The sequence below is a fragment of the Phyllobates terribilis genome, unplaced genomic scaffold (assembly GCF_046119375.1).
Source record: "Phyllobates terribilis strain yellow unplaced genomic scaffold, ASM4611937v1 Scaffold_2__4_contigs__length_985480577, whole genome shotgun sequence".
Classification (NCBI taxonomy): domain Eukaryota; kingdom Metazoa; phylum Chordata; class Amphibia; order Anura; family Dendrobatidae; genus Phyllobates; species Phyllobates terribilis.
In genome coordinates this window covers 391,762,177-391,780,845 of record NW_027362762.1, presented here as the reverse complement: position 1 = coordinate 391,780,845, position 18,669 = coordinate 391,762,177, and the positions used below count along the sequence as shown (strand labels likewise).

The window sequence follows — 18,669 nt, the reverse complement described above, 5'->3', positions numbered from 1 at the left end:
GTTATCACATTATTTATATTGTACAGTACACACATTGCAGTTTACTGTACAATGATTGCACGATAAGAAAGGTTAAAATACAGATTTCAGAACTTATAAATTGTATATGTCACGTCTCCACCAAGACCCGCTGCTGCAACGTCTCCTTGTGTCACAAGGGGCTGCCGTATTCGTTTGGTGGGCTGCACTGGTGACTCTGACCAGCCACTAAGATTAGGGTGGCTGGGACCTGCATTGCCATCCAGTCTGAGAGTATGTGTGTGTGTGTTGTCCAGCTGGAGTTATCAGCTCTCTGATCCAGTCAATTGGAGAGCACCACTCCCTACTGAAGCTTCCAGCTTACTGCTGGAAGCTGCCAGATATAGCCTTGTGCTCCTCTGGTTTAGACCTGTTTCTGCAGCTCCTGTGTAGTATAATCGTTTCCTGTTTAGACCTTGGTCTGTTTACTGACTATTCTTGCGTATTTTGATTTTGTACTTTGCTTACCCTCTTGGTTCTGACCCGGCTGCCTGACCACTCCTGCCAGCCTGCATCACAGAACAGCAGCTTATTTTGTGGCCACAGTTTAAATCTAGATCCCTGTACAGGGCTTAAAAGGCGAAGGCCAGGACTACCCCCAGGATCTGGTAAGCGGAGCAGCTTGCGCTAAGCCTGTGTGCGATAGTCATTTTTGAGCTGCCAGGCGAACACTGACAGAGCCCCATTACAGTATCAATAAGAAGGAAAAAAAGCATCAGGTGTTGCTTAACACTTTTCTCAAGCACGTAATAGAGAATTAAAATATTTAAGATTTTTTGTAATGAATAAAAGTTAAACAAAATTAATTAGGGAGGAAATTGGATCAAGCAGGTGTTACTAAGAGAAGCATTTTGGATTTTGGAGTACCATACCTTTCAAGATTTATTCATTTATTTTACTCGCTTATATAGCGCCATCAATTTAACCAGGTCGTTACAGATATTATAATTACTGTCTCTATTCAACAATCTAAATTGGACAATCTAAATTCCCTATCACTATGTCTTTGAAGTGTGGGAGAAAACCCACACAAACATGGGGAGAACATACAAACTCCTTGCAGATGTTGTCCTGATTGAGATTTGAACCCAGGACACCAGAGCTCCGAAGCAACAGTACTGACTACTAGGATTTAATTATAAAAATGATTCATAACATATGTATTGAACATTAGTATTTTGTTGTTGCTAATTTCCCTTGTAAGGTGATGCTCCACAATATGTGATGCATTAACGTTTAATGAGAAAAAAAATGATCTACTGTTTAGATCAGGAATTTTTTAAAGTTACATAATAAGCAAACGTTGAAACCATCTCTGTGGTCTATTTTCTTACAGTGATATTTAAGAGACTGTATTTTTGTTATCAAAATAAGGCTCAGTTACCATAAGTAGGAAAGCAGGCATCCCGCAGCAGGTAGTCACATTCCGTCAACAGAGCAAAGCAAAAGAGAAGAAACTGCTCTGTCAAAAGCCGTTGAGAAGCAATGGCAGGAGCGGTCTCTGACTGTTCTTAGCCAGTAGAGATCGGTAGCAGGCAGAACAGACAGGTAGTTAGCAAATACCTGCCTGTTAGGTCTTAGGCCCGTAGTAAAAAAAATAAATTAGTCCCAGATAATCCCTTTAAGACTTTCAATGTTATATATTTAAGGAAAGTTAATATATTTCCAAATTTGTGTTGGTTATAGCTTGTATAAGTGAAGGTAGGATTGCTGTGATTATTCCTGAAAATAGTTCCCCTCTCACATGTAGAACCACAAAGCCATCCAGACAACTTTACATGGCATCCAAAACAGTTATGGCTTCATATCAATCTAGAAAAGTAAATGTAAAGACTTAGATAAATCAAAATGAAGCTTGGGAGAGGATGGGGAAGTAGGGGTGGTTCTCTGTACGAGTGGTAGTGTAAAGAGTAAGACCAAATTAAGGCATTGGTGGGTCACCCTGAATTTTACTCTCTATGTACCATGTTGTCATTGAAAAATGAGTTTTTATTTTCAGTTGGATTCTTCATGAAAAGGAGAGTAGAAAGGTTGTTTAAATCCTTTTCATGTGGAATAAATATACAATTTTTTCTAAGAAAAACTTTCTGGATAGTAGGTGGGGGGATATACAAGCTTGTAATACAGCTTTTTTTTTTAATCCAGCTGCTATACAGTGGAGCAGTTTCTGACTGCCTTTACTATACCTTTGCTTAGATCTATCTATCCAACCAAAGATTGCCTAGGATGGGTTACAAGGTACACAATTTGTCAAGAAGGATACAGTAAAGTCATGGATCTGTTTCCAAAATTGCTTAATTTGGAGACGGCTCCATAAACAATGAAATATATTCACCCCTGGAGATCTACATTTTGGACATTGATCCTTAGGGTACAATGCTTTTAGAAATGTTATAACCTTATACCATTAGAGATGTAAAACTTTGCAGAATCCAGAGGGTTATCTCTGTATAACCGGCAGAGTGAAGGGTTTTATAAGCATATTCTAATTAAGTTAATATAATGGATATGTCCAAAGATGGTTTATCTTCTTTCCATGTTATAAGACCAGTAGTCATGTTGTCATTTAGCTCTTCCATGAACAATTTATAGAGTTTAGTTATATAGTCTCTAGATGTTGTTTGTGTTAGAATAGTATTTATCCTGAAATTCCATTATTCTATGCCTAGATGTGGTTAAAATGAATTGCCATAGCTGCAGACTTGAAAGTAGGCATAGGTTGGAATATCAATGTTAGAATTCTAAGATATATGCTCTTGTAAAGAAAGGATTAGTTTGCTGGTTTAATCCGATTAATGGGATATATGCCACCTGTAAAATATCACTTCCATGCTGGAAGTGGATTAAGAGTTAAAGGAGTTCTCCAATAATGTGAAAACATAGAGTCCTTGATCTAGGATCTTGTCTTGTATCAGAATACGCTTTAGACTGAAGACATACTGCTCCAGAGATCTGTGTCTCAACTGCAAGAGCCGTATCACACATACCTCAGTCAGCGGCTGGTAGCATGGCTGTGATATGTGAAGAAATATGTTTTAACCCATGTTGTACTTGGTGAGGAGATCTCCAGCTTCATCCTGCTCCTTCTCAGTCAGTCTGATAGATTTATAGCAGTGCATGGAGATAAACTGGCTCATGACCGGATCATGCAGCTTATTTGAAAGGCGCCATTTATCATAATGATGGCAAGACCATATACAGTTATATGAAAAAGTTTGGGCACCCCTATTAATTTTAAGCTTATTGTTTTATAAAAATTGGTGTTTTTTCAACAGCTATTTCAGTTTGATATATGTAACACACACAAATAGTCACAACAAATCCAAAGTCCAGCAGCAAGATCAAGAAATCAGACACAGAGCTAACCACACACACACACACACACACACACACACACACGACAGATTAAAACAATAGCTGACAAATGTCTGCTCATAATTAGCAAGTTAAATAGCTAGCAATTAATCAAGAACGGGAGGCACCTGGAGGAAGGGCCGCAGGCTAGGCCAGATTGAGCAGCGGGGCTGTCAATCAAATTGCTGACAACTCAGCATGCCTCAGCATCAGATTGGACGATTGGGCTGTCACTCACAATACTGACAGTCCAGCATACTCCACATCCCATAGGGTGGCTGAGCTGTCACTTCACAGCATTCCTAGGCCACAGTAAATGATGAAACCATGACAGTGCTGCTGAATATATTGGCACTCTATAAATAAAATTATTATTTATTACTATTAGATGCCAATCAAATGGCAAACTAAAGCTATAAAATACCAGGGAATTATGTTCCCCAGAGACCTATTTCAAATATATACCGTATATTCCGGCGTATAAGACGACCTGGTGTATAAGACGACCCCCCTACTTTCCTGTTAAAATATAGAGTTTAGGATATATTCACCGTATAAGACTACCCCTTTTCCAACGCATACCAAACACCGGTAAAAATTAAAAAAAAACAGATTTGAATTTAACATGGTCCTTTTTTAATTTAAATTCTTATGACATGCAGGTATATAGCAGGAAAACTGTCACTCATAAACATATTAAAATAGGGGGGACCCCACGTCATTTTTTGGGGGGGTCCCCCATTCTAATAGCTAGTAAAGGCTAGGTATTCAGCTGGGGGCTGATATTAGTAGCCTGGGAAGCTCCGTGGGTATTACCCCCTTCCCAGACTTCAAACATCTGCCCCAGCCGTCTGCTTAACCTCTGCTAGAGACTATAATGATGGTGGATCCCACGCCAATTTTCTTTTTAAAAAATCCTTTATTTTAACACTAAATGACAATTGAGGGGTTAATAAAGATGCAGTCCCTAAATTATTATTAATTTTGTAATTAATTTTTCCCAAAAATGTTGACGTGGGCTTCGCCATATTTTTGTGTCCAGCCAGGTACAGCAGGCAGGAACGGGCTGCCCCCAACCACCAGCTGCCTATTTGTACCTGGCCGGACACAACAATATAGGGAAGCCCTTTTTTTTTTAATTATTTCATGAAATAATTAAAAAAAAAAGACGTGGGGCTTCGCCCTATTTTTGTGTCCAGCCAGGTACAACTAGGCAGCTGGGGGCTGGAATCTGCAGCGCAGGGAGACCCAAGCTTTCTGGGCCCCCCCCGCTGCAAATTGCAGTCCGCAGCCACCCCGGAAAATGGCGCGTTCATAGAAGCGCCATCTTCTGGCGCTGTACCCAACTCATCCAGGGCCCTGGTGCGGTGGCTCACTGGGTAATAAAGAGGTTAGGGCCAGCTTGGCATTATCAGCTGGCCCTAAGCCCGAAATTCATGGGGTCACGCCAATATTAGACATGACCACCATGAATTTCTAGTAAAGTAATTAAAAAAAACACAACACCCAGAATAAAGTCCTTTAATTGAAATAAAGACACAATTTTTTAATGTTCTAAATTAAACCATACTTACCATCACGCCCATTCCAGCTGAAGCCAACGATCTCCTGCAATAAAAGTAAAATAATAAAGCAACCTCATCCTTACCTTTCCATGGTTCCCAGGACCGGTCCAGCTCTGCTACATTCACATGACAGGCTGCACCGCAGCAGAACGCTGCCGTTCAGCTTGCCATGCGGCAGACACTGAGAAGCGCAGGCATGCTTGTGCTCCTCAGTGTCTGACTGTGACGGCATCCAGATGAGCCGAGATCATGTCCAATGAACTCGGCTCACCTCATGCACGTCACTGACAGCGTGGGAAAATTCTCCTGCTCCCCGCATGCGCAGTAGAAGTTTCCCACGCTGTCAGTGACGGACGTCCAGGAGGTGAGCTGAGTTCATTGTCGGCTCATCTGGATGCCGTCACAGCGAGACACTGAGGAGCGCAAGCATGCCTGCGCTTCTCAGTGTCTGCGGGATGACAGGCTGGATGGCGGCGTTCTGCTGCGGTCCAGCCTGTCATCTCGATGTAGCAGAGCTGGAGCTGTCCTGGGAACCATGGAGAGGTAAGGATGAGGTTGGTTTATTATTTTTCTTTTATTGCAGGAGATCGTTGGCTTCAGCTGGAATGGGCGTGACGGTAAGTATGGTTTAATTTAGAACAATAAAGAATTGTGTCTTTATTTCAATTAAAGGACTTTATTCTGGGTGTTTGTGTTTTTTTTAACTTTGACTATGGGGTTAGTAATGGGGGTGTCTTATAGACGCCTCTCCATTACTAACCTGGGCTTGATGTCAGCTGGCATTATAAGCTGACATCAACCCCAACCCTATTACCCCCTGCCACCGCACCAGGGCAGCGTGGAAGAGCGAGGCTAAGTGCCAGAATTGGCGCATCCTATGGATGCGCCATTTCTGGGGCGGCTGACGGCTGGTGTTTCTAGCCTGGGAGGGGGCCAATATTCATGGCTCCCTTCCTGGGCTATTAATATCAGCCCCCAGCTGTCTGCCTAGCCTTTGCTAGCTATTAAATTACTGGGGACCCCACGTCATTTTTTTGGGGGGGTCCCCCATTTTAATAGCTAGTAAAGACTAGGTATTCAGCTGGGGGCTGATATTAGTAGCCTGGGAAGCTCCGTGGGTATTACCCCCTTCCCAGGCTTCAAACATCTGCCCCAGCTGTCTGCTTAACCTCCGCTAGAGCCTAAAATTAAGGGGAACCCCACGCCAATTTTTTTAATAATAAATCCTTTATTTTAATACTAAATGACAAGTACAGTAACCAACACTATCACTGTACTTCATATATATGTGACTGACATGTTTCTATCTATCTAATCTATGTGTGATGCTCTATTCTGTCTGTTATAAATTGTCGGGTACAGATGCTGAATTGCCGGCCGGCTTTTTTAAAGAGACGGTGCATGAAAACACTATTATTTGTTTTAATAAATCCTTTACACTAAATGACAAGTACAGTAAGCAATACTGTCACTGTACTTCATATATATGTGACTGACATGTTTCTATCTATCTAATCTATGTGTGAAGCTCTATTCTTTCTATTCTAAATTGTTGGGTGCCGGCTTATGCCGCTGCTGAATTGCCGGCTTTTCATATATTGTCACAGAAGCGATGCGAACTTCCCAGCTCCGGACACAGCGCAGCGCTTCTGTGACAAGTGAAAGCTGTCGGCACAGAAGTCCTGCGCTGTGTCCGGAGCTGGGAATACGCAGCGATGTGTCAGTTTCAGCACAGAAGCGCTGACTGTCTGGACCTACCGCCGCCGTATTTTAACTCCCTCCACCTTATATTAACTTCGACATGGCAGGGATACGGCCACGGCAGCTTATTAACACCCCCAGAGTATCCCCGCATGTCAATTTCTGAAAGTTTAAAAGCATTACCGGCGTATAAGACGACCCCAGACTAGACAGAAGATTTTTCAGTCTTCAAAACTCGTCTGTATACGCCGGAATATACGGTAGTTTAAATGTCATCTCCTGCATTACTAAATGCTCCTTCCTCACATGGAACAAATATCCTTAATTTACTTTGGAAGAACAAATCTTTTAAAAATTATCCAAATTCCCAACCTCTCACATATTCTACAGACACTTCCAATCTGGTTGAAACGAAAATCTAGGAAAAAAATATATTTTCTCTTCCAATCCTTCATTTGTGGGGAATAAAAAATAAAAGGTCTAAATTTTCCTGACATCTCAATCCCAAACTTTGCAACAATCATTGTAATAATTGGGAATTGGTTAACTAATTTCTATATTTATACTGACTACCAAGGAGAACAATCCTTTTCAACAAATATATCTTTACCCAACTTACTCCATCAACCTCATTTTACACTTTCACGGGAAATCCTTAATAATCCCCTATTAACATACACATGGGAAGCTTGGCAATATTTTAGCAATAGCTTGGCAATATGTTGGAATATCTTAGAAAAATAAAACAAAGCAAGCCATAATTTTCCCTTTTTATATCTTTAAAGGGGTTACCTGAGAATTAGATAAATTGGAGCCTGTGATATAATTCAAACTGCAGCCTGTCCTAGTCACTTGTCAGGACGGGCTGCAGACTGAAGACAAAAAGCTCCCAAGAACTGTGTCTCAACTGTAAAAAGCTTTATCACACATACTTCAGTCAGCTGGAAGCAGGACTGTGATAAGAAATATATTTACTCCTCCCTGAGCACAATAGGAATTATCTGCAGCTTCATCCACCTCAATGTTTATTTGTATTCCAGTTTGGCACAGTCAAGGCCCCGTCACACATAACGAGATCGCTAGCGAGATCGTTGATACGTCACGGTTTTTGTGACGCAATAGCGATTGTAACATACCTGGCGGCGTTCTTGCATAGGGCACCATCTCCCACTATGCAAGATCACAAACTTGATCATCAGTCCAGTCTGCTAGCCTGGCTTCTTTCCATGCTGTCTGCTTGCCTCTGTTCTGGCTGCTTTGGGCGGCGGCCCGGTCACTTCCTGTTTCTTGTAGCTGCTGTGGGCACACCCCTAATGTGTCCTCAGCCTATTGCTGTCAGTCACTGGATATTTAAACCAGCTTCACCTGGAAGCTGGTGCCTGAGCAACTCTATCATTCAGTGTGCTCCTTGACTCTGAATGTGCCAGATCCTGTCTGAACTATCTCCTAGCCTGTTGTCTGTCCGCCTTCCTGGAGGCTGTATTTCCAGGCCAGTCTGAACACGCTACTAGCCTGTTCGTCCCGCCTTCTAGGGGCCGCATACCTAGATCTGTTATCTTTGTTTTCTTGCCAGTCTGTCCACCTTCCTGGAGGCTGTATTTCCAGGCCAGTCTGAACACGCTCCTAGCCTGTTCGTCCCGCCTTCTAGGGGCCGCATACCTAGACCCGCTCCTGTATCTCGCTGCAGTGTCAGTTCTTGTCTGAACACTCTCCTAGCCTGTTACCTGTTTTTCTCTATGTCCGTACCTTCCCTTTTTCTGCAGAGTCTGAACCTGCACCTAACTCCTACTTGTTGTCGCTGTACTTCCATTTGTGAGTTTAGAGTCCACTCGCTACTTCATTGCAAGTATCTTGTGTGTATCTGGTCCTGCCTTTCCCTTCCAGTCTGTTCCGTGTGAACAGAGCTCTGCCCCCTCTGCTCTGCCTTGCTCACCGCTCCGGCGGTTCTTGCCTGCTCTGCCTTGCTCACCGCTCCAGCGGTTCTTGCCTGCTCTGCCTTGCTCACCGCTCCAGCGGTTCCTGCCTGCTCTGCCTTGCTCACCGCTCCGGCGGTTCATGCCGGCTCTGCCTTGCTCACCGCTCCGGCGGTTCTTGCCGGCTCTGCCTTGCTCACCACTCCGGCGGTTCTTGCCTGCTCTGCCTTGCTCACCGCTCTGGCGGTTCCTGCCTGCTCTGCCTTGCTCACCGCTCCGGCGGTTCTCGCTCTGCCCTGCCTTTGCTCACCGCTCCAGGCGGCCTCGCTCTGCTCTGCCTTTGCTCACCGCTCCAGGCGGCCTCGCTCTGCTCTGCCTTTGCTCACCGCTCCAGGTGGCCTCGCTCTGCTCTGCCTTTGCTCACCGCTCCAGGCGGCCTTGCTCTGCTCTGCCTTTGCTCACCGCTCCAGGAAATCTCGCTCTGCTCTGCCTTTGCTCACCGCTCCAGGTGGCCTCGCTCTGCTCTGCCTTTGCTCACCGCTCCAAGCGGTCTCGCTCTGCCCTGCTCTTGCTCACCGCTCCGGCAGTCTCTCTTTGCTCTGCTCTTGTTCACCGCTCCGGCAGCCTCGCCCTGCTCTGCTCTTGTTCATCGCTCCGGCGGCCTCGCTCTGCTCGTCTACCGCATCTGCGGTTCTGTTCCTGAGTCCCAGTCTGTACTGGACCTTATCCAGTCTGTGCTCCAACCTGCTAGTGACTCCCTGTCGGCACTCCAGCCGTGCTTGCCAGTACCCCCTGCTTGCATCCCAGTCGTGCTTACAAGTGCCCGCCTGTCTGCATGCCAGCCGTGCCTGCCTATACTCACTAGTCGGGTTGCCAGCCTAACCTGCCTGTCCCTGTATTATCCGGTGTAGGTCAACAGCCGTGCCCGGGGTCTGACCTGGAGTAGCACCTGGTCCCTCTGCTCGGTTCCTCCCTGGTGCACAGGCGTCATTAGCCGTCGTGTGACCTTGGTCGGATCGGGTAGATACGTAGTTACGCCTCTCCAGGCACTCTCCGGTTCATGGTCCAGTGGGATCACTAAACACGCACACGTCAGTCAGTCCAGGCGTGTGCATAACAGCGATCTCGCTAGCAATCTCGTTATGCCTGACAGGTAGCAACGATCAGGCCCCTGCTGTGAGATCGCTGATCGTTACAAAGCTTCCTGGACCATTCCTGGGTCGTTGCGCTCCCGCTGGGCAGTGTGCATCGCTGTATTTGACACCTTATCAACAACCTCGTGGGCGATTCAGAACTGAGACACGTAGGCGTGCATAAATTGGACTTTTCCGCGCCCCTCGTCCCCGATTGGTGGTCGCTACTGCATTCTTGTTTTTCGGATCCCACCAGCGTTCTCCGTCTGTGACTCCACTTTGAAGAAATCAGACATCTTTAGCGAGGTAGGTATTGTTTGGGGTCTCAAATGAGTTTCCATTTTTAATTCATTTATAGGACATCTACCAATTATCTGCTATCATTGCTCTTCAGGGAGGGGGGCTTGGCTTCTATCTGTATATATATGCTTTTGCATGGGCAGATATTTTAGGGGTCTCGTGCACACACACCCACACAGCACGTTTTCTGACATGCTGTCCTGGCCAACCGCTTCAGAGTTTTTCACACGCCAATTAACTTGAAGCTTAAATCAATAGACTCTGTTTTGGTCTGTTGCACGCTTCACAACTTTCTTCGTCGACGTGATGCAATTACGTACTGTTCGCCTGGCTTCGTGGACTCTGTGGACCTAGCCAATGGGGAAGTGGAGCTCGGAGAATGGCGTGCAAACGATCCTGCAATTGCAGGCCTTCAACCAGTGGGACATGGCGGAAACACCCATGATGCGAAGACCTGCCGCGACAACTACTGCCAGTATTTTAACAGTCCTGGTGCTGTTCCTTGGCAGCATCAGAACCTATAGTGGGCAACTACTCATGTTTCTACACTACTGACATTTCTGTACTGATGTGTCTAATAAACTGTGTGTTCTACTATGCAAAAGCTTGGTTTCTCATTCTTTCAGTAGTAGCAGTAGTCACCGCAGTAAGCAGTCCATATAAATATATATATACATATGTATACACATGCATATAAAGATACATACATACATACATACATACACGCATATACATTCGTGTACTCGTATGTAAACAGATTCATCCATGTACTCATACATATTTTTAAGTACATAAATATATACACACACTCATATACACATATGTATACAGATAACTATATATACACATACATACTCTCAAACATACAGATATGCATACACATAAATGGCCATTTACATCTCTATATATATATTCATATAAATACATGGACATCCATACATCTGTACAGGAACAATGCACACACCAGTGTTCGTGTCTGACCGGAGACGCAGTAGCGATCCCATCTGACCGGAGACGCAGTAGCGATGTTAAACCAAGGCCACCCAATCAGAACGCAGTAGCGTCCACCAATCGGAGATGAGGGGGCGCGGAAAAGTAATTTTATGCACGCCTTTGTGACACAGTACAGTCCCTATCAAGGTGTGGATCGTTGAAATAGCTGCTGTGTGAAAGCGTCCCAACAACCGCCGAGATCGTTAGTTAGATCGCTGGGGCGGCCAAAATCGTTGGGAAGTTCTGCATGTTTGACAGCTCCCCAGCGATCACGAAACGACTCTCCAGCGATCCCAAAACCGTGACGTACTAACGATCTCTCTAGCGATCTCGTTATGTGTGACGGGGAGCAGTTACCAAGTGCTATTGGGTGCATAAAGGATGTATAAACAGATGAGTAGGAGGGACCAGATTCTGAGGAAAATTTAGAAAGAGGGAAAAGGGAACAGTTAGATTAGTGAAGTGAGCTGATAGCTTTGTCTAAAGAGATGTGTCTAAAAAGCATGCTTAAAAATGTGGAGGCTAGGTATTAATCGGATCATCTGGGGTAGTGCATTCCAGAAAACTGGCACAGCATGAGACAAATATTGGAGACGGAGGTGCGAGGTTCGGATTAGTGAGGATGTTAGTCTTAGATCAGTTGTAGAAGGAGAGCACGGATAGGTTGGTAGACAAAGATGAGGGAGGAGATATAGCATGGTGCAGAACTGTGGAGAGCTTTGTGGGTGAGAGAGATAAGTTTGTATTGTATTCTGAAGCGAATGGGTAACCAGTGTGATGACTGGCACAAGTTGATGGTAAATCCTGATATTGTCCCCATATTCTCAGTCATCTCTACCAAAGGTTGAAAGGTATTTTTTTTTTTTTTTTTTAATAGCGAGTAGGATGTCATTCGTGAATGCTAAATCAGTTTTTTATGTTAAACGTATTTTTTTTTTTAATTTGCAGCAATTATTTTTAGATTATTAAAAATAATAGATATCTTGCAATTTTCACAATGGTCACTAAAGCTATTCTGGACGCATACTTCATGTTGTTTCAGGAAATCCAAATGTACATTAGCGGCAATGATCAGACTCAGACCATATCATTTGTATTGAAGCATCTAAAGACATGTTCAAATATTATTGTGAAGGGAAAGGGAGCAGGGTCGGCTGTGATATCACCTATTGTGAATGGTGGATTTTGTGTATAGAGGTTTTATCTGTCAGTGTAATCTTTCCTGTGAAGATCATGAGACTTCTGAAACTTCTTCTGCAAAGCTCTAGTGGCCAGTATAAAAATTGTAAGATTACTATTTTTTTTTTAATTCAAAGTAATCTGAATTTTTTGTTTCAAAAATTAAAAAAACAAATTGATTTACATAATAGGTAATTTTCTGATGATACCTTCACTTCATGCATATGGGAAGGTTTGGGGCTTAATTAAATGGTTTTAAATACTGTTGTGAAGCATGTCGTACTTTATACCTTGACTAAGAACCTAATCATTCGAAACAGATGAGTTATGCTATTCTGCTGGTGAGATGTTTGCCTGCCTGTAAGTAACGAGTTTATGGATTTACAATAATGAAGTTTGGATTTTAATGAAAGTATATATTATATACTTTATTTACTTTAGCTAGTCAGAAGTTATACATTGTAATAATCTTTGAGAATATGACTATATAATGGTGTGTTTTAACTTGCAGCTAGTTAACATGAGTAGCAGTGATGGTCATCGTTTGTATGAAGCCGCCTCCATAGGCTGTATGCTGGCTGTTAGCCCTGTCATCGTCCTCGTAGGACTCCTATACACTGCCTTCTTTTTGGGTCCTACAGCATTGATGGGTTCTGCTGCATTTTTCTTGTTTTATCCATTAATGGTAAGATTATGCCTCTGCTAAGCAAATATAAGCCTCTATATTATTTCCAGTTTTAATCTATTCATTACATTATACTGATTTGCATTTGCTACTTACAATATATGGAAAATCCTCTTTTGTCTTTAGATGCTAGCATCAAAATTCACAGCATATTTTAGGAAAAAATGCATAGGGATCACTGATCAACGGGTGCGAGTTATGAATGAAATCTTGACCAGCATCCGCTTTATTAAGATGCATGCGTGGGAGAAAACATTTGTGAAAAATATTCAAGGTAAGTTCTGGTTGATAGGCAATGCTGAAATGTGCAAATTGTAATATGTTATTCTTCAGAATATTTTATGTATTCTTGATCAGACCACATTTTTTTTCTTGGGTAAGACTGAAATTTAGTGTAAATTGTTTAGTTTGCCATTTATAGGATCCAACAGATGCTTGATTATCAAAAATTGCAATTTTACATAGAGACTTATACAAGTGCACAAATGCAATCAATTTAGACACCAATTTCAAAGAGACAAGTAAATGACAAATTGATGAGTCACAGTATGGGTGTGTATGGCACGGTGCCCTTGTATTATGACGCCCCTCCCTGACCCATCCCTTGATCTAAGACTACATGTACTTATCACCATGTAACTCAAGTTTAGTCCCCACATAGCATTAATACATTTAAGGGTTTCCAGAAAAAAAAAATACTTTCATGATGTTATTCAGATATTTTAGAAATATGTAATTAATAGGGGTCAAGTAGATCCCACTGTTTTCTGGAAAAGTCAGCTTAATTCACCATACTTTTTAAGGGTTGTCCCAGCTCAACTTTTATTGAAGCTTTTATCTAGAGATCAATGTTAATGCGGGCATCTGGATACCACATATATCAAAGTGGTTTGGCTTTCCTGATAAACATAAAATAAAGTTTTTTGCAGAAAGAAATCTATTTTTAAAAATAAAATATAGCATATATTGCTAGTCACCGCTTACAACAGCTATCATGTACTACAATTTGTTCATAGCTATTTAAATGGAGCACAATATATCTATGAAAGTGATTTAAAAATTAAAGGGGTTGTCCATCATTAATAATCACCAGCTGTTAGCATCTCCAGCATCAACAGTCTGTAAACTGTGTATGAAGCAGAACACTTCAGCTCCGACACCCTGTTTAGTGTCTGCTCCGGGTGCTGCAGTTTAGCCTCTATTGAAATGAATGGGAGCTGACCTACAGTATAGGGCAGCGGCCACTACACAGTGTGATGGAGTGGTGGTGTGTCACTGTGGCCACTAACGGAGGTGATAATAACTTGATCAGTGTGGGTGCCTGGTGTCAGAACCCCACTGATCTGATATTGATAATCAATCAATATCATAGTGGTGGAAAACCCTTTTAAGTGAAAATTGCGCAGAATTTACATAAGATTGTTTACTATAGGGTAATGTTTGATGATATATTATTATTTTGTAGCCATCAGAAGAGCTGAGAGGGCTTTTTTGGAAAAAGCTGGATATATACAGAGTGTGACATCAGGGATAGCTCCCATAGTGGTGGTGGTTGCTAGTGTATGCACTTTTACATTGCATATGGCTCTTGGATATGATCTAACAGCTCCACAGGTAGGTACTAGATTAATATAGCAGTACGCTCCCACAACCTCTTATGGTTTTATCTTGGCGATATCAGGATCTGTGAGCTATTTTTAATATTAGGGCTCACTCACATGACTGTATAACACAACAAAGTGCTATCCGATGTTTTATTGGATAGCACTCAGACCAATGTTATACTATGGAGCAGTACAGATCTGCGATTGTTTCTACAGACTGTATCGGTCTGAAGAAAAAAATCGCAGCATGCTGTGAGTGGCTCCACAGTTCGAATCACACACACCCATTCAAGTCTATGGGTGTGTGTGAAACATCCGACTGCACTCTGGTGACATCCAAGTGCAGTCCAACATCCGCGGACTCAGACAATGGAGAAGATGGAGAAATTTAGTTCTCCATCTTCTCCTCACCTGTGCTCCAATTCACACATGCGAGAGAATCGGATCATACTAAGGTGACACATAAATGGCTTGATTATGTTAATGACACTCGGCTTAAACTCTGCTTTGAGTACTAGCTGAGTGTCATTAACATAATCGAGTCGATTACCTCCCATGAGAGGACATACGATTGTGTGAAGGTAAGTAATGGAATCAAGATGCGCAGTATAGCAATACTGGAAATACTGAAAGTATTATTGGATCCCAATACTGTAGGAGAATATCCCAAAAAGGGCTGTGGTCATATACAGTTACTCTCTATCATACACACTATGCTGATAGACATTTATGTCCTTTGATTAATGTCCTCACTATAGTCTTATAAGCTCATACGTAGTTCTGAAATCAGAAGATCCCTGAGCTAAAACTCTAAAGGTGGGTTTATACTGAACGATCTATGACGTTAAATGACCAGGAATCGGCTTCATATTTGCTGATTGGTGGTCGTTTAATAGCATTATTAGACAGGCAGACTGCATCACCCATGCACACAGAAGATCAGTAATTTCACCCGATGAACAGGCATTTTGCTTGTTCATCAGGTAATCGGCAGTCTGTTTACACTGGACAATCATTGGGAAATGACCACTCCTTGGAACATTCTTTCTTGATAATCATGCAGTGTTAAGATGTGACTACACTGAATGATCTGTGGCATTTAGTGACTGCCAGTTGGCTACATATTTGCCTATGAACGGTCATTTAATAGCACGGTTAGACAGGTAGACCGCACCTCCCATGTGCATAGAATGATCAGTAATAGATCTTTCTCTGTGTATTGGCTGACATAGTTCTCACTATGTGCTGCCAAGAACAATGATTCTTTGAGCAAGCTAAAACATCATTTCGCATGACGACCGAGCATTTTGCGTATTTTTCTGGTAATCGTCAGCCTGCTTACACTGTATGATTTTTGGAAAACGTGTGTTCATTAGATTTATCGTTTTCTGATAATTGTGCAGTGTAAATGAACTGTTAGGGCTCGCTCTCACTTGCGATTAAATCGGACGAATGCAATCCGATAAAAAATCAGATTGCATTCGGCCCAATTTAATCCTATGATGGTGTGCTCCGTGGCGTTTTTTTTTTCCAGCTCCGATCGGATTGCGATCGGGCTGAAAAAAAACCTCAGCATGCTGTGATTGCACGCTGCATTCGGATCGCACGAACCCATATAAATCTATGGGTGCGTGTGAAACATTGCACTGCACTCGAGTGTTATTCGAGTGCAGTGCAATTCCCACAGACGCCAGCAACAGAGGAGATGGAGAAATTGATTTCTCCATCCCCTCCACAGCTGTGCTGTGATTCTCTCTGTGCGAGAGGATCAGAGCACTGACACTCGGCTCACGCAATTCATTAGCATATCGCATCGAATGCCATACGCTAGTGGGACCCCGGCCTTACGGTTATAATACTCATCAGAGCTCTAAGCCCCACTAGCGAATAATCTATGGTCACATAATATCCACAAGCTAAAAAACCCTACAAACCTAACATGTCTTACAGGTTAGCGTTTGATACAATATATCCAGTCAAGGCAATCATTAAAGGGAAACTGTCATTAGATTCATGCTGCCCGAACCACTTTGTAGGATTTCAGAGAAAACATAGTTTAACCCCTTCACATCCGATGACGTACATGCCTCTAAAAGCTGCAGATGGATCAGAGATCCACATGCAGCAGTTAAGCAGTTAAATGTTGTTGTCAGTCACTGACAGCGGCATTTAATACGCACAGACAGGAAGCACGTCATTGATCCCGCCCATCGGTGTGCCAGTCACGTTATCGCAAGGGCGCCGATGGGCTGTCATGACAGACGGGGGCCTGGTGAAGAACCCTGTGCCTGTCATCACGATCCTCCTGTGAACATCAGCCCATGGATGGCATTCATAGGAGATTGTAATTTTTTGCTATAAATAGCAGTGCTGTATAGCACAGGTGATCGGATGATCGCAGTTTCAAGTCTCCTAAAGGGACTATTACATACAGTAAAAAGTAAAAAAAAAGTTTAAAAAAAAAATAAATAAATAAAAACACAAGTTCAAATCACTATCCTTTGCCCCATTAAAAATCAAATAATTAAAAAAAATAAAAAATACACATATTTGGTATCGCTGTGGTCAGAAAAGGCTCTCACCCAACACCAGATCCCGAAAAATGAGAATGTTACGGGTCTCAGAAAATGACGACAAAAGCGGAAATTTTTTTTTGATGAATTTCTGAATTTTTTTCACCACTTAAATAAAAAAAAAAAGTACACATGTTTAGCATCTGCAAACTCATATTGACCTGGGGAATCATATTACCAGGTCAGTTTTACCATGTATTGAACATGGTAAGTAAAAAAAAAAGACATTGTGGAATTGCACTTTTTTGCAATTTCACCGCACTTAATTTTTTTCCCGTTTTCCAGTGCACTATCACAATGTGGCAGAATGGAGGGTGCCTTTTAAAAGTACAACTCGTCAAAAAACAAGCCCTGATATGGCTATATGGCTGAAAAATAAAAGTTATGGCTCTTGGAAAAAGGGGAGGAAAAAATGAAAACGAAAAATTGACCAGGGGTGAAGGGGATAAGAAGCCGGTTGAGGTGGACAGGAAGAGACATGACTAGTCTCCCTGTTTAGATCCTGTTGATAAACAGGTCTCTCTATACAGTATGTACACACTTGGGAGAGACCTATCAATCAACTGGAGAAGCTGGCCGAGGACATAACCAAACAAGACAGGTCTCTATACTCCCCAGCTGGCTCTTCAAACTGTTTTCTCAGAAACACTGCAGTACAGGCTCGGATTTATGCTGCTCATAGTTGGGGCAGCATGAATCTAATGACTGGTTCCCTCTTAGGCTAAATTGCCTTCATTCTGGGTATGTTTTACAATTACTCAGTATCATTGTTTCAAAATATAATATAATAGATTGTCCAGCCATTATTTCTTGTATCCAGTGAAGGTCTCAAAGGTCGGTAATTCATGATTCTTCAATAACATTTTATTGGAATTACTGCTAACAATTAAATGCATAAAGCGCTCATGCTCTCACAATGTATTTCCTCCCTTCTTATGTTTTATATGTTTATTGCAGGCTTTTACTGTTGTTACTGTGTTCAATTCAATGACCTCCTCTCTCAAGATGATAGCGCTAGCTGTAAGAGCCGCCTCAGAAGCTTCAGTGTCCATCTCTAGATTTCAGGTTGGATGATGTGCTTTACCCCTTTGGTATTACATTGTGACAGTTCTTGGTGATTCTTAATTCATTCTATATTATAGTAAAACATGTGCTAAAACGTAATTAAAAGTAGGAAGATCTACATAAAAGCAAATAAATCAAGTGCAAACTGAACGCAATATGAATGGATACTATATATATAGTTAATCACCTATTGTCCTTTAATGGCTTCTCATTATTATCCCATTTTAAAATAACTTTTAAAAAAAATTACAATAAACAGTAAAGAAGAATAAAAATCCTTCATTGCAGATATTTGTCCTAGGGCTTGCTCACATACATCGGATGAGTGCAATCCAATAAAAAATGGATTGTATACGGACATGGAGAATCTGAAAGGGACCCTGCCCGATGAATGGTCTTACCATTCCCGACTCCTATTTAAATCATATATTCTCTGAAATACTAAAACATAGATATAAGCCATAAGGTCTCTTGTCCTTGATTCATGCTGTCTATGGTTTGGGCAGCATTAATCACTTGACAGGTCTCCATCTCAATAAATGGTGAGTAGACAAGTCGCACATTTCACACACAGAAAGTGTAGAGA

The 18,669-nt window shown here is 42.3% G+C and overlaps 1 protein-coding gene across 5 annotated transcripts in view; it reads left to right on the top strand.

Moving 5' to 3' along the window:
• Nucleotides 1-18,669, top strand: part of LOC141212093 (ATP-binding cassette sub-family C member 5-like) — a 167,697-nt gene that overhangs the window by 45,238 nt on the left and 103,790 nt on the right. For 4 of the 5 annotated variants that reach the window (XR_012281936.1, XM_073664876.1, XM_073664877.1 and 1 more), the window contains 4 exons: nt 12,668-12,841; nt 12,968-13,115; nt 14,307-14,455; nt 17,976-18,083. Coding sequence is in view for 4 of the 5 variants with exons in the window: in XM_073664876.1 (XP_073520977.1) it covers nt 12,668-12,841; nt 12,968-13,115; nt 14,307-14,455; nt 17,976-18,083 (579 nt within the window). In the remaining variant the exon portion in view is untranslated. Of the gene's footprint in view, nt 1-517; nt 627-12,667; nt 12,842-12,967; nt 13,116-14,306; nt 14,456-17,975; nt 18,084-18,669 lie in introns of those variants that run through there. The other variant, XM_073664878.1, reaches the window with a different exon arrangement.